The following is a 14,308-nucleotide window of genomic DNA, read 5'->3' on the forward strand; positions in this document are numbered from 1 at the left end:
GCAGTCATGCTGACGCGAGATCTGGGACCATACCCCTTCAGAGCGTCTAGTGGAAGCATACATACAAATCTTCATCATCTAATCCCAATCAAAAGTATAAAGTTGCTAAAGTTTAAATAAAACAAAGTGGCTAAAGTTATAATCCAACATAGTTCTTATTCAAAAACACTAATGGACCCTTAACTGGACTAAAAGGTTAAAGAAATCTAGTGGGCCATGAACTTATAATAATATTACATTACAAAGAGTTTGGAAAATTGATTATATATATGAATGTTTGGCTAACTGGTTCGGTTATTTTCGGTTTTAGATATATAATTAACCAAAACCAAAAATTCGGTTATTCAAAAAATAATAACCGAACCATCGGTTATTGGTTCGTTTCAGTTAATTCGGTTATTCGGTTTTGGTTAACTCGGTTAATTCAAAAAGCACTTAAAAATTTGTCAATAAATAAATAAAGTAAAACAAATACCTAATAGATTTGTCCTCTTCTTTTTTTCATAGCTCGAAATCGTTCCATCACATCGTCGTCTCTTAATTCATGTAAAAAATTCTTTTCGACCGCACAAACCATAGCATTGTTCAAAAATTCAGCGCTCATTCGATTGCGTAAATCCGTCTTGACAAGCTTCGATTTCAAAAATGAAACGCCCACTTTTCGACATTTAATAAATAACATAAACTTCTTACAATATTACAAATTTTGACATGACCCATTCGTAAAGAAGGCGATTTCCTGCTTTTATCAAGATCATTCAAAATACATTCCATGACACTTTCAAAAGATGCTAAAATTTAAACCTTACACATTTCACCAAAACATTAAATCCAACTTTTCAAAATAAAGTTTAAAATTCAAACTACTACAATCATCCTAGTTACTAGTTTAACATTTACTACACAAAAATGATATTTTGACCCATTCAAAAATAAGTAACTTGAACCGGAAGCGCATAAAAGTCGACACTGTGTGTGTTCGGTCCGAGCGCGCCGCAATCAAGCATGGGATTTACCTATCATTCATAACACAAAACCATTTGTTAGTTCATAATACATAAACAATTCGAATCCTTTAATTACCTATCATTATTCAACTCGTTAACATGACATGTTACCTTATTAACATCCTTACTTCCATTCGGAAACATCCAACATACCACTTTCCGACCCATTCGCAATGAATCGTTACATACCATACCTTTCAACATACTTACATCATTTGACCCGTTATGAACAAGTCAATTTCTAACATTCCAACAACCATTCTACTTATCATTCCGACCCATTTAAACGGGTCATTTCATATTCACTACAACATCATCTTTAGAACATTTCTCAAATAAACTCTTTGCATCAAATCAATCATGACCCGTAATGAAAATTTACAATAAATCCATAGTACCAAATACTACCATTCATAAATCTATATACTATATATAAGCATTTCCCATGTCTAAAATAGTAATTTAACCCCAACTTTTTAAGATGGCAGACTAAAAGTCTCAAACAAAACCTATATTTTTACATTTTTCTTCCCATCTTACCCTTCGCTCCCTATATCCCCTATCAGATATTTAACACCAATGTTATCATCAGTTTCTTCCAATTCTATCGTTCTCTTCAATAAAAGTTTATGACTGAATCTCTACAGCCGCATAAGGAATTCGATGGATTACGCCAACTGAAATCAATTACCCCATACGTTTCATTCATGCAATTATTTAACACCGAACCCATCATGGAATTGGGTAGGGTTTTCACCCCTGCCCCAACTCATCGACCTTGTTGTTCTGGGCTTCTTTTTCGATTTATGGGATGTTGTTAATGGGTATGAACAGAGTTTAGACATTGCACAAAATCAATCAAAGAAGATGTAATCGGGAGAACCGAATCCACGACTGTAAGTTTTAAATCATTCGATTTGTTGATTCCAAACAAAAGTTTTCACTTCTAATTTACAACAGATTTCATGGTATTGTTTGCTAAATGATTTGTAAAGTTTTTATCTCATTCCACTTTGGATTTCGATTACTCTTCCTATTCAACTGTTTTGATTTAATTGACGATTGTGTGACTTTAGTTTAGGTTTATTCATGGCGATTTTGCAATTAGGGCTTTTAATTGCTGTTTATGATGTTGAATTTCGAATTACTTTGATTTAGCCTTGAAGGTCAGTTACCATTGATGATATTTAATTTGATAATGTTTAACTTATGGTTGACTCTGGATTAAAGCTCAGGCAATTTCATACATCAGTTGTTAGTATCGCTAGGTTTGTAATTCTTGCCTAAATCGCTTTCTAATTCACAAGGGATTTGACGGTAGTTGATAATCGATTTTAATGAACAGAATCATCACTTCTGATGCCAGGTTTCGAAGTTAGGATTTCAAATGATTCAATCAACCAGTTTCCTAATCTTTAAAGATTGGTTTGTCATATTAAAAACGTGTATTTTGATGTTTGTTACCTGTAATGGTAATTGGGCTGAGAGAAAAAAAATTGCTTCCTGATTAATTGAGTTTTCCAAAGACTTCCTTTTTTGGATTAATTTCGATCCGTTTACTTCTTTCTCGAGATTTTGTATTTTTTTCATTGATTTTGAAATCGGGAAGAAGAGTCAAAGGATCAATATAGTGAGTTTCCAAACATTGTTTTACCGATTTAAGATCAGGTTTTTGGCAAGTTAATTGTTGCTGGTTTGCAGGGTTTAGCTATTTGGATTATTTTTGTTAAAGGGGTAGTGGCTGCTGTTGTGTTAAATGTTGTTTGGAGCAGGATTTTTTGCAAGACAAGTTCAGTTAATCTTTGCTGTTTGCTGACTCTGTTTTCCTCCATCTATCTCTCTCTTTTTGTAGTTAGCCTTTCAATCAATGAAGAATCTTGTTTCATTTGAGTTAAACATTGTTGCTTCTACAATTACTTGATTTTCCATTTTTGAGCTATCTATATATTTTGTAACTATTTGGCATATGATATGACAATCAACGTAGACATATTCTGTTAGTTTGCGAGCAAATAGTGGTAATAGGTTGGAAATGAATGTATATGATTGTGGGATTATACAATGCCTTCAACTCCTGATCTGAAAAGGTCCATCTTCCACCGACTCAGGTAAGTAACTCTTTACTCGATCTACTCCACCCTACATATCACATGTTAAACTGATGTTGAAATTAGGGATTTGATTTAGTGTGCATAAGATTCTCTTTTTTTTAACATCTCTGCTAACCCAAATGAAAATTAGGTTTATCATGTTTCAAAAATATACTTCTTAAATGTATATGTATAACCGCAACAGCCTCCGGTTTTCAAATCAAATCGAGAAGAAGAAGAACACATCAAATCCAGAATCTCGGAGGTATATTCAGGAATCAATAGGTTATTCAATCTTGTAACTATGTGATTTCTGGTTCTGTGTCTTGCATTTTGTTTCCTACATGTTTTGATCCGTGATGTTTTTTGGATATTCTATTCGGATTTGGAGCTATGATTGTTTATGAGTTGTTTGATGATATGCGTCTGAGGCAATGTTCGTGTATGCATGTTTTTATTCTGTTTGATATCGTTAATAATGTAATTATTGTTAAAAATATCTGATGATCGTCAAGGCGTTTTAAGTTTTTATGACCTGCTTCTTTTCTTCCAGCCTGGAACCCGTCAATCCTTCCATTTTCCTTTTCAGTGCTGAAGACAGCCAGACATACCAAAGAAGTAGGGCTTCTCCTCTTCTTTTCTCCCCTTCTGAATCATGAGTATCTAAAGAGGATGAATGGCGCACAAATGAAATCTCAAATCTCCCAAAATTCAAATTTCAAATCTCTGATATAAAGTCACACCTTCTACACTCGATCAATGTTCTGTATTTAGAGAGTCAAACCACAGGTAATTGCTTTTTCGTTTTCGTTTTTGGTTATTCTTAGTTGCTGATGTTTTTTATTTGTTGTTCATGATGCAGGTTGTTCTTGCATATCAATCTTCTATTTAATCCCCGTCTCTGTTCTTAATCCATCCGTGGTATGAATTTCCATAACTATATAAGCGTTACCGACTTCTTATCATTCGTTTTTGTGCTCCACAAGTTGAATGACAAATCACAAAACAGATTGAAAATTTGAAAGCGGTGGGTGGGGGCTTATCTCTCTCTCTCTCTCTCAAGATTTCGCCCTTCATCATCCTATGGCTACCTAAATTATACGTCGTTTGCCCTACGCAAGGTATTGTGTTCACCCGATCTGTTGATTCCTTGTGTTTGTTCATCGTTTGGTTAATTTATGAGTGATTTATTGATATTCTATTGGTTGTTAGGTTTAATTGCTTGTTTGTTGCTGATTTTATGAAATTCGATCTCAATTACTTTGATTTTTGTTGTTTTATAGGTTTAATTTGATCTCAATTGTTTCTTTGGTTGAAGATTTGTTGTTTTATGGCCACTGAAGTTGAATTGAGGTTGGTCTACATTGGTTCACCAAGAAAAAGAGGTTCGTATTATGTTCAAACAATGAAATTAAATCTATTTAGTCTTGTGTATCCAATATCTTAATTAATTACTCTCAAAGCAGCAACCAAGAATCAAATTTAGGGTTTCGTTCGTCTGCACCTTTAATCGAATTAGAGAGGAGATAATTGCAACATCCCAACCTGTTACTGTATTTCTCATTTGATTCGATATGTAGTATTTGGTTGTAAAAAATACAACTTGATCACTTTATCATCTTGCTGCCCAAATAATTTGTAGATAATCAACCAATTTGCTGTCAAAATTACAATTTGTTATTTATTGATGGTTTAGTACTTATTTTTATTTCCTTTGTTTCATGTGAATATCATTTATCTGCTGGTCTTGGAACTAATAAAGTTGTTGCGGAGCGCTGGGCACTGGACGTGTAGCTGGGCTGAAGTATTTGGGCTGTGAACAGATCTTGTTGTGGTCTGTAACATTATGGTTGGTCTTCTGGTGGGCTACTTCTCATCAGCTACTTGCTGAGGTAAGTGCATATGAGTCCCTGATTTACATTCGATTGTACGCGTCTTATGTCTGCAGAGGTTCATTATGAACTTGTAGAAGAGTTTCTGGTCAAGTGTGTATTATTTATTTTCTTGTGTTGTATAAAAACCATTTGAAGAGTTTTTGTTATGTTTTCGTCAAGCATCTACAACAATTACCAAGGACCATGTAAAGTTGGAAAGTGGAACTACTCGGGCAGTCTTCAAGAATATGTTTGAACTCAAGCAGTGAGTGAAAGACTTGAGCTTATTTGGAGTGTACAATATTGCGTGGCATTCTTTAAAAATATTCATTTATTTTTATATTTATTTTTATGAAATTTATTAGGAATCAATCTCAGAAGAAAAAGATAATACTAGATTTTTTGGCAGCTCATTATTTAGCTTTTAAATTTCAAATGACATACCTCTAATAAAAGTGTGTACATCATGCAGTTTTAGTTGCAGTTTCAATTGCCATGCTTCAGTTCATTATGGATAGCAACAGCCTTTTTCATATATTAATACATATTTGATATATCTCTTTATGATGTATTTATTTTATATTGTTAGAAATTAATCATGGTACTTTGAAGATGAGTATAATCAATTAACAAAAACTAATATAACTTTTTTTTTACAGATTATAGAATTATACAACTCCGTTTAACACACGGGTCTAGATAGGGTTGTCCAAAAAGCTTGCGGCTTGGAGCTTGCTTGGATTTAGCTCGGAAAAAGCTCACTCGATATGGCTCGGTTTGAAACTGAACCGAGTCCGCTCGGCTCGATTAGAAAGTGAGCCTGGCTCGGCTCGTCTTGTAACGAGCCGGATTGGCTTACTCGTTAGCTTCGCTTGGGCTAGGTTAGATTATTTATTTTAAAAAACGATTATTATTTGTATTCATTAAGAGTGCAAATGGATATGTGTGGCGTATTTAGGGGTTGATTACCATGCTAATAAATTGATATTGTATTTCATTGAAATTTAAAATTTATTTTGCATTTGGTTCAACTTGATTTTGGTTTGTATTGTATTAGTTGAACTTATTTTGAATATGTTCTTTTGAAATTAATATTATTTTAGACGATTGAATTTTGAAAGTTATTTAATAAATATTCTTTTTAAATCAAGCTGAGCTCAAGCTTCGATTTTCATCTTCGTTTATAAGTGAGACGAGCCCCGAGTGTCTACATATACCACACAAACGCTATTAATAAGAAAGCTAAGAAAAGTACTATATAATACATCATACGAGGATTGATAAACAAATAGAATAGAAAAACTGTTTTGTAAATCGTTGCCGCCAATGTCGACCCCGCCGTAACTTGCGGGTTCCCTACTAGTCTACATATAGAGTAAATAAAGTTCATATGAACTTACCGCGATCTTGAGATGCTTGTGATTTCGAGTGACTTGCGCCTTCTTCTTTCTTCGTGCCAATATGTCATAACTTCATACTTTAGCTTTCATAAACATTACTTTCACAATCCTTTTTGTACGTTATGGTATCTACTAATCACATACGTCATTATCATAAAGGAGTTACATTGACTTATCAAGTATTTATGTAAAAACCATAACTAAACCCACTTAGGCATTTCATCGAACACATTGTGTGCATACTATCTACAAAGCATAAAGTACAAATACCTTAAGCACATTTTTCCCATAATTCACCCAAAGATTAACCTACTCTTTCACAATCAATATCATATCCATATTACACATGATTTATATCAAATTACCGATTTAAACACATTCTATAACATTTATTTAACATCAAAATTATTCAATTCATTCCATAAATTTCACTTAACTCTATTTTCCTACAATTACAAGTGGGTTTTACCCCAAGCTATCAATACATTCAAAATTGCACATAATACAACCTCTATAAGTTCATATCATGTAGCATTCATGTTAAATCACACACCTAATCACGGATTACACAAAACCCGCTTCATCAAACATTACTTAAAACATAAAATTTGACTTACTTGATGTTAGAAACACTTAAGGGATCAACATTCTTGGTTCATGCATTCATTTAGCCCTCAAATCCCCTTTCAATTTGATTGATTTGTGTTGTTTAGGGTTTGTTCTTCCCCTGCCCTCTTCTAGTCGCACAAACACACACACATATGTCTGATGTGTGTGTTTTGTGTTGTGAGTTTTAATTAAATTATCTTTCTAATTGCCCAACTTTGGTCCCTCAAATATTGAGCATTATACTTTATAGTTAAACTTTTATTTTCATACATTCTTATTTAACATATTCATAAATTTATGAGTAAACTGCAATTTTACCCCAGGGGTTTATGCCAATTGGCACTCTGACCCCCCCTAATGAAATAATTGCAATTTTACCCCCCAACGTTTGGTGTTATGTCGCAAGTTTACCCCCCCCCACGTCAATTTTGTTAACAAATTTGTTAACTATAACTTGAAATAACTATAATGCCCTTTCATATTACCCCCTGTGTTTTGTTCTACTCTGTAATATTACCCCCTGCCACCACTGCCACCGCCATTCACCACCACAACCACCATTGCCACCTCCAACCACCACCCTCCAACACTCTCAACCACTTCTCTCTCTCTCCGTTGTCCATTTAACTCAAATCACACCCAACCCTCAACCACCTCAATTCAATTCATCTTGTTCATACACAAATATTCAATCTTTTTGTCAGTAAAATTCTTTCTTCAAAATACTAGTTCTATTATCAGGTTGAGAGCAGCTACCAACAATTCCAGGTGTACACTTTACAACATTCGAGTTCGTGTTGTATCTGCAGCAATTCAAAATAAAGTTAGGGCTTTTCCGTTTTCTTCAAAGCGTCTTCTCTCCCTCCAAAATCCTCTCATATTCCCTTACTCGCTTCATGAATAGGGTTTCATCAACATTCTCTCACCATTAATCTCTTCTTCATCCATCGATCTTCACCAGCGAAATGCCTCTGTTCTTGTCCGACGAAGAGTACGCTCGCTGCAACCACGATCCATCTCTGATCACACAAAAAGCCGATGCGTATATCAGAGAGTTACACAATCAACTCGACACTGAAAAATCTCAACACGATACTGCATCCGTAACCGCCGAACAAACGTGTTCGCTTCTCGAGCATAAGTATGTTTCTCTCAAATCGGAATTCGATACGTTGCAAGCGCAATGTTCGCAAGTCAGTTCCAATTTAGAAGAACGTGTGTCGTAAGTCGCTCAGATTCAAGCGAATAAACACCGGATTTATCTTCAATCGGTAGTTTTTTATTCTCGTTCTCTGTATTTATGTTTATTTTGGTATTGTTATAACAAATGAAGGTGTAAATATGGTGGATACTTAATTAGAAACAATTTGAAATTTACTTGACTTGGTGTAGTGTTATGTTATTATCGACACTAGATTGGAACTTGTATACTTTTAGAATGCATTTAAGTGTTGACAGATTGAAAGGAAATGTGCTGTTGGCTTAGATTTTGAGTTTTGACTTGGGATTTTGCTGTGAAGGTTGAGGGTGGTGGCTGGAGGTGGCTGTGGTGGTTGTGGTGGTGAATGGCGGTGGCAGTGGTGGCAGGGGGTAATATTACAGAGTAGAACAAAACACTAGGGGTAATATGAAAGGGCATTATAGTCATTTCAAGTTATAGTTAACAGATATGTTAACAAAATTGACGCCGGGGGGTAAACTTGCGACATAACACCAAACGTTGGGGGGTAAATTGCAATTATTTCGTTAGGGGGGTCAGAGTGCCAATTGGCCTAAACCCCAGGGGGTAATATTGCAGTTTACTCTAAATTTATATTTTGGGGTGTTACAAAAAAACATCTTTCAAACAAGTAACAATATAAACAATATACTTTGTCTGCTTTGATACTATACTCTAACCAACTACAATCATTAAACCAACTAACAACAAAACGTCGTTTTTTTTTCCATAAAAGTCTCTAACAGGAAATTTATGACTACACGGTTGAAAAACCCCTTTAACAAGATATGTCATTATGAATAGATGGCTTATCATATGGATCCGAAAGAAGATCATTCAAATCAATAATACATCGTGTTGTTGGATTGAAGTTGTAGGATTACTTGGACCAATATCAATATTTTCTTGCATATTATCATTCGGACCTGCATCAACATCATCATTTGCTTGGATATTATCATCATCAACATTCGAAGGAGTTGTTTCATTCGGAATTGCATCATCATCGCCAACCCGATTTTCATTAACTCCTTCGTATTTTCTTTTGGAAAAGTTCCCAATTAAAGTTTATTTTTTTAGATTGTGGTTTAATCATCACTTCAAAGAATTCAAAATTGAACAAGAATCTCTAGTTTAACAACGAAAAATATAAAATGTATAAATATAAAAATTACAAAATTACCAAGAAATCAAAATTTAATTTCTTGGTAATCAAACAATCAACGAACGAAGAGGAAAAAAAATAAAGAATACTCGCAGTAACTCCGCCCCTGGTTGAGAGGGACCGAGAACGTAAATTGTGATTCATCAAGAACCCCTCGTCTTCAATCACCCACCTCCTCACTCGCGGGAGCACACAGATGGAAACTTCGAACATAACGATGATGCTCACCTTTCAAAATTACAATATTGCCCTCCTCAAACAACCTGCGGGATAAAGATTTCGGCTCCGGTTATCTTGTTAAGGTTCGTTGAACCGTTCTTAATTTTGTTCTATATGTTTTTAAAATTAGGTCTTGTTTGTGACTAAAAGCTATAAGCATATGAATTGGTTGCTCATTCGTTCGCTTTTGATTTGGTATTTATCATTGTTAGTTAGATGGTTGACAATTAGAGGTGATGTGTGTAGCTAGCTACTATTCTAAATTCAGTGATTAATTAGAAAAAAGGGTATATTGTGATCATTGATATAGACCCTTGGGTAGCTTGAGGCCATATGGTTTCGTCTCTCATGTTTGAAACTTTTCATAACCTCTTCACTTGCCTAGCACTAGCTGCGATTTACTTGATCCCGTTGGTTAGCAGATATATGAGTTTTCCGGTAACGATGATCGGTTCTCAATTTCTCATGGTTACCAAAAAAAATAGCACTGGAATAATAATGTTGGTTTTTCACAGGTATATGAGGATTAAGTATGCCCCGCTTGCGGTGTGCACGTATAATGTATATATGTGTGGGCGCTCGGGGGGAAAAAGTGAAATGGTACTAACTTTAACGTTATTTTACTAATTTCGTGAAAATAACGTTAAAAGCGGCGGATGGTTAATCATGCATCATGTGGTGGCATTGATCGCTGAAAGACACGGGGGTACATGCACCAGTCGGTCTTTGTCTCAATTGTTTGAGTGTTATGTGCCTTAGGACCAAGGCTTGATACAAAACTACAATTGAGGCGGGGGTCTCACTGGAAGCAGCCTCTCTATCCCTACGGGGTAGAGGTAAGGTTGTCTACATCTACCCTCCTCAGACCCTACCTTAGCTTTGCTATTGGTGGGATTTACTGAGTATGATGATGATGAGGAGGAGGAGGAGGATTAAGTGTTGTAGAGTTGTGCGTGATTATGCGAAATAACCGTTTTAGTCTCAACTGTTAACCGGTTGCCGAAGTTTTTCTACGTTGGCTTTATTTGTTTTACTTGGAACTGTAGTAAGATTCTATCTTCTTCAAGTGTTTATTTATCGGTTACAAACGTTTACGGCCCCATATTGGTATAGGCAAGAAAAAACTAATAATTTCGAAAGATTGATGATAGTGAATAACTGAATAAGAAAATGTACTACTCGTTCAGGCTATAAGTTCTTGAAATAACAATTACTCTGATCAATGAGAGGGAGATTTGAGAAAATCTGGTTTCCGTCGAAAGTAGATACTGACAAAGGGGGTTACTCTTAATTTACATGGTAATTGGTATGCTGATATCTGATTACATAAATCGTTTCCTTCCGTATCCTTTCTAAAGTTCAAAGGTACGTGATTGGTAGGAGTTGGGACCCCTTAGTTTTCAGGCTATTAATATTGAAGTAGGACCCGTTTGAGACTCATTGTTTCGAAAGCTCTACCGCTCAAGAGTGCTATTAATAAACCATGGCTTGGAAAGCAGGGTAATGACACTCTAGAAGTTCATTTAACTAGACGAATCTTGTCATAGATTCATTTTATTACTTCATGGAAGACGAGATCGTAACCGTTTAAGAACTTGTCTTTGGTAATAAATGTACTTAAATTGATTTTCTTTCTTCCGATAAATGAGTAGTTTGACCTTTAAAGATCATCTTTTTGTTGAAGAGATATTATTATTAAACTACCTAACATTTGGAAGACTTGATATTCTAAGAGACATCACCTTTGTTATGGGATTTCACGTTGTTTATTCTTTCACGTACGTATACTGAACTAAAGTTATATGTTTCTGAATTTATTAGTAGTTTAGATGGATATTACATCGAATACATGTACTGAACTAAATCTTTATGTTTCTGAAATTATTAGGAGTGGAAAAGACATGTGTAACACCAGCTGAATTTTTCGTGTATTTCATAATTTTCCGTTACTTTACCGAACTTTGAATCTTGTAGATAGTCCACGATTTCTAGGCTAAGTCCAGGTCTGATGATTCAAGAATTCTAAAAAAGTTTAAATTTATTTTACATCTGATAATTTAGTAGTTTGACCTTATAAGAGCATCTTTTTATGAAGAGTAATTATTATTGTTATTAAGATACGTGAAAAGGATACATGACAGACTAGCTTAATTCCGTAAGAGATTTTAAATTTTCGTTATAACTTCACCTCGTTAGGGAATTTCACTTGGATTTGTTTATCGTCTTGCGGAACATTGACTTTTTTTGTTGAAGACTTGTTATAATTACGGTGGCGCCTTTATATGAAACGCCTAAATCCCAATAAATATTATCACTTCAAAGAGCTCAATGGACGTCAAAAGGAAATTAAACTAACGTGCAACGTCAAGTAGAATTAAGAAAAAAAAGGACAAACTTTAGTTAGCGTGACACACCACACGTGCCTATTCAAGGTGTTACATAATTTGGGGCGGGGGTTTATTGGAAGAAAAATTGCTTAATTCCGTAAGTGACTTAGTTTTCCGAACAGCATCACCTTGTTGCGGAATCACACTTGAATCTGTCTGTCATCTTACTGAACTTTGAATCTTTTAAATGCTTTATGACACGTAGGCTAATCACCTGTCTCATGTTTCTGAAATAATAAATAAGTTTAAATTGTTAACCATTCAATAAATGACTAATTTTAAAGTTGAAACGGCCTGTTGTGATGAGAGATTACTATTTTTAGATGTAATTACGTGAGAGGGTAAGAAACATGTGTCACACCAGCTACTAAGTTCGTCCTTTTCTCAATTTTTCTTAAAAACGGACTAAACTAAATGTATATGTTTTAGTTTAATATATTTTTCACATCCATGGGCTCTTGTAAGTGTTATATAATTTGGGGCTTCGGAATTGTTTGCTGAAACTGCAACTTAATTCTATAATATCCTTGATTTCCATGAAAAAACATGTCCTTAGAAACTTCAAAGATGTTGCTTTCAGGGCATGTTAACTCTATGTATGAGGAGGTATTTATTTATGTATGTTTCATTATTTATTTATATATTATTTATGCTAAAACTAATAAACTGGATGACCTGTATGTTTTTTTTATTAATTTATATATTATTTAATTTAATTTTGGTTGTTTTGCCTGAGATGACTGTTTCGTATACCGTTCAGAGTGATGTAGATGATGTTTTTTATGGATACCATAGTCCAAGAAGCAAATGCAGTGCTGTTCAACTTGCTGAAATGATCAAATCGTTTTGTGTTGAAGTGGAGCGAGAAATCTCTGAACTCGAAGGTTACAGTAAACTCCCGAATATTGATTTCGCAATGACTTCTAAGCTTGCTCGAAGCATCAAAGCAAGAAGTATTTTGTAAGCAACTATAAATTATTATTATTATTATTATTATTATTGTTGTTGTTGTTGTTATTATTATTACGTAATATCGTATATTTCGTTGCACGAGGCATTTACTACGTTTTTTTCGCTCGTGGGTATTGCAGGATTGGTGCTAAGAATGTAAGAGGTTCATGTGTGTATGTTATTGAGGCTTGCCTGGTGTCTGATGAGGAAACGTAAGGCTTGCCGTTTATTTTTAATGGAACGCTCCAAATTATTTTAAAAGATTTGTATTTTAGTGTCGGTTATTGTTTCATAATACCGGTAGCTATATAATTCTCATATAGATTATTATCTGTATCTTAAGAACTCGGATAATTATTTGTACTTTAATCATTTAGACTTGTGTACCCTTTCTGGGATCTTGCAGTTTATCGTACGCTGTTTTAGGTCTGCGCAATGGTTTCAAGCGAACTAAAATGCGTTTTGAAACCTACTTGGAGGTACATCGCATTTTATGATCTATATTTATTTTCACTGTTCTTGGATCATATATATCTATGCCTTCAACCTTCTTTATGTTGGAAATTTATATTAACATTATTTCTTGTGATTAATAACCAATTATGAAGAATCTGTTTCGGATTATTATCACCTCTTTAGGATCATGAAGAATAAACTTTTATATGGTATGCTTTAAATATTTTGTTTTTAACAGGTTGAGATAAACCATACACAGTTATATATGCTTCATCTAGAGTCTAAACAAGTTTAAAAAATTAGTTTTGACGTATAGTTATTTTTTTATCGAAACAATCCTATTTTAATGCATCTCGTTAATGATTTTAACGTTGTTTATTATTTCTTTCAGTTGTGGAATAGAATCGCTGAGAAAGAGAAGCAACTGGGAGAAGCAAAGAAATGAGAGACGCGTATATATATCCTCGTGTCTGGAATTTTCTTTTCTCGTTGGTAGTAAAAGTCATCGGTGCCTTTTATCTTATGTTAAGCTATGAGTTCTGTGTGTTCAAGATTTTCGTAAACTGTTGTCAAGTTGTTGCAGGAGAATGGTTTTTAATTTCTTGCTGCTGCTGTTTGTTTCACTTTCACCCAAAGGTGGTATGTGGTTTCTTGATTTCCAGGTGACCAAAGGTGGTTGTGTTGTGTACATGATATTTATGTGTTATGTGACGTGTGTTGTGTGTATGCTATTCATGTTGTGTGCGGCATGTGTTATGAAAACAAATAACTTTTTTAATTAATAATCAGATAACTTTGTATCCCAGTCAAATAATAAACACTTTGTTAGGAAAATAATTTGTATAAATTAAAGTAATGTATAAAGCAAATAAAAAGTGTAAAAACAAGTATATTAATGCCTTTACATAAAACATTAGGCTGCTTGGTGTGG

The 14,308-nt window shown here is 34.3% G+C and overlaps 1 protein-coding gene and 2 long non-coding RNA genes across 11 annotated transcripts; 2 read left to right on the forward strand and 1 right to left on the reverse strand.

Annotated features, from left to right (window-relative positions):
* Positions 1 to 719: 719 nt before the first annotated feature.
* On the reverse strand, positions 720 to 7,143 carry LOC110904190. The gene is made up of 3 exons (XR_002572391.2): positions 6,989 to 7,143; positions 6,372 to 6,500; positions 720 to 1,016 (listed from the first exon to the last, which is right to left on the reverse strand). It is a non-coding gene; the product is annotated as an uncharacterized LOC110904190 (long non-coding RNA).
* Positions 1,657 to 5,962, forward strand: LOC110904191. 9 transcript variants are annotated; one of them, XR_004879578.1, is made up of 7 exons: positions 1,657 to 3,886; positions 3,960 to 4,018; positions 4,107 to 4,218; positions 4,381 to 4,482; positions 4,860 to 4,989; positions 5,152 to 5,236; positions 5,631 to 5,962. It is a non-coding gene; the product is annotated as an uncharacterized LOC110904191 (long non-coding RNA). The 9 variants fall into 9 exon arrangements; XR_004879574.1 differs by having other exon boundaries at positions 4,381 to 4,989; XR_004879573.1 differs by having other exon boundaries at positions 4,381 to 5,236.
* Positions 7,144 to 9,463: 2,320 nt separating the features above from the next.
* Positions 9,464 to 14,103, forward strand: LOC110904189 (histidine-containing phosphotransfer protein 1). The gene is made up of 5 exons (XM_022150024.2): positions 9,464 to 9,666; positions 12,731 to 12,930; positions 13,062 to 13,133; positions 13,328 to 13,400; positions 13,769 to 14,103. Exons 2-5 carry the CDS (start codon positions 12,803 to 12,805, stop codon positions 13,820 to 13,822), a joined length of 327 nt encoding a protein of 108 aa, XP_022005716.1. The 5' UTR covers positions 9,464 to 9,666; positions 12,731 to 12,802; the 3' UTR covers positions 13,823 to 14,103.
* Positions 14,104 to 14,308: the final 205 nt, after the last annotated feature.

This window comes from Helianthus annuus, chromosome 14, assembly GCF_002127325.2.
Source record: "Helianthus annuus cultivar XRQ/B chromosome 14, HanXRQr2.0-SUNRISE, whole genome shotgun sequence".
In the NCBI taxonomy this organism is placed as follows: Eukaryota; Viridiplantae; Streptophyta; class Magnoliopsida; order Asterales; family Asteraceae; genus Helianthus; species Helianthus annuus.

Coding starts and splice junctions, on each gene's coding strand:
- LOC110904189 (XM_022150024.2), top strand. CDS start 12,803: ATGATCAAATCGTTTTGTGTTGAAGTGGAGCGAGAAATCTCTGAACTC. Junction 12,931..13,061: donor ATCAAAGCAAGAAGTATTTT/GTAAGCAACTAT, acceptor TGGGTATTGCAG/GATTGGTGCTAAGAATGTAA. Junction 13,134..13,327: donor CTGGTGTCTGATGAGGAAAC/GTAAGGCTTGCC, acceptor GGGATCTTGCAG/TTTATCGTACGCTGTTTTAG.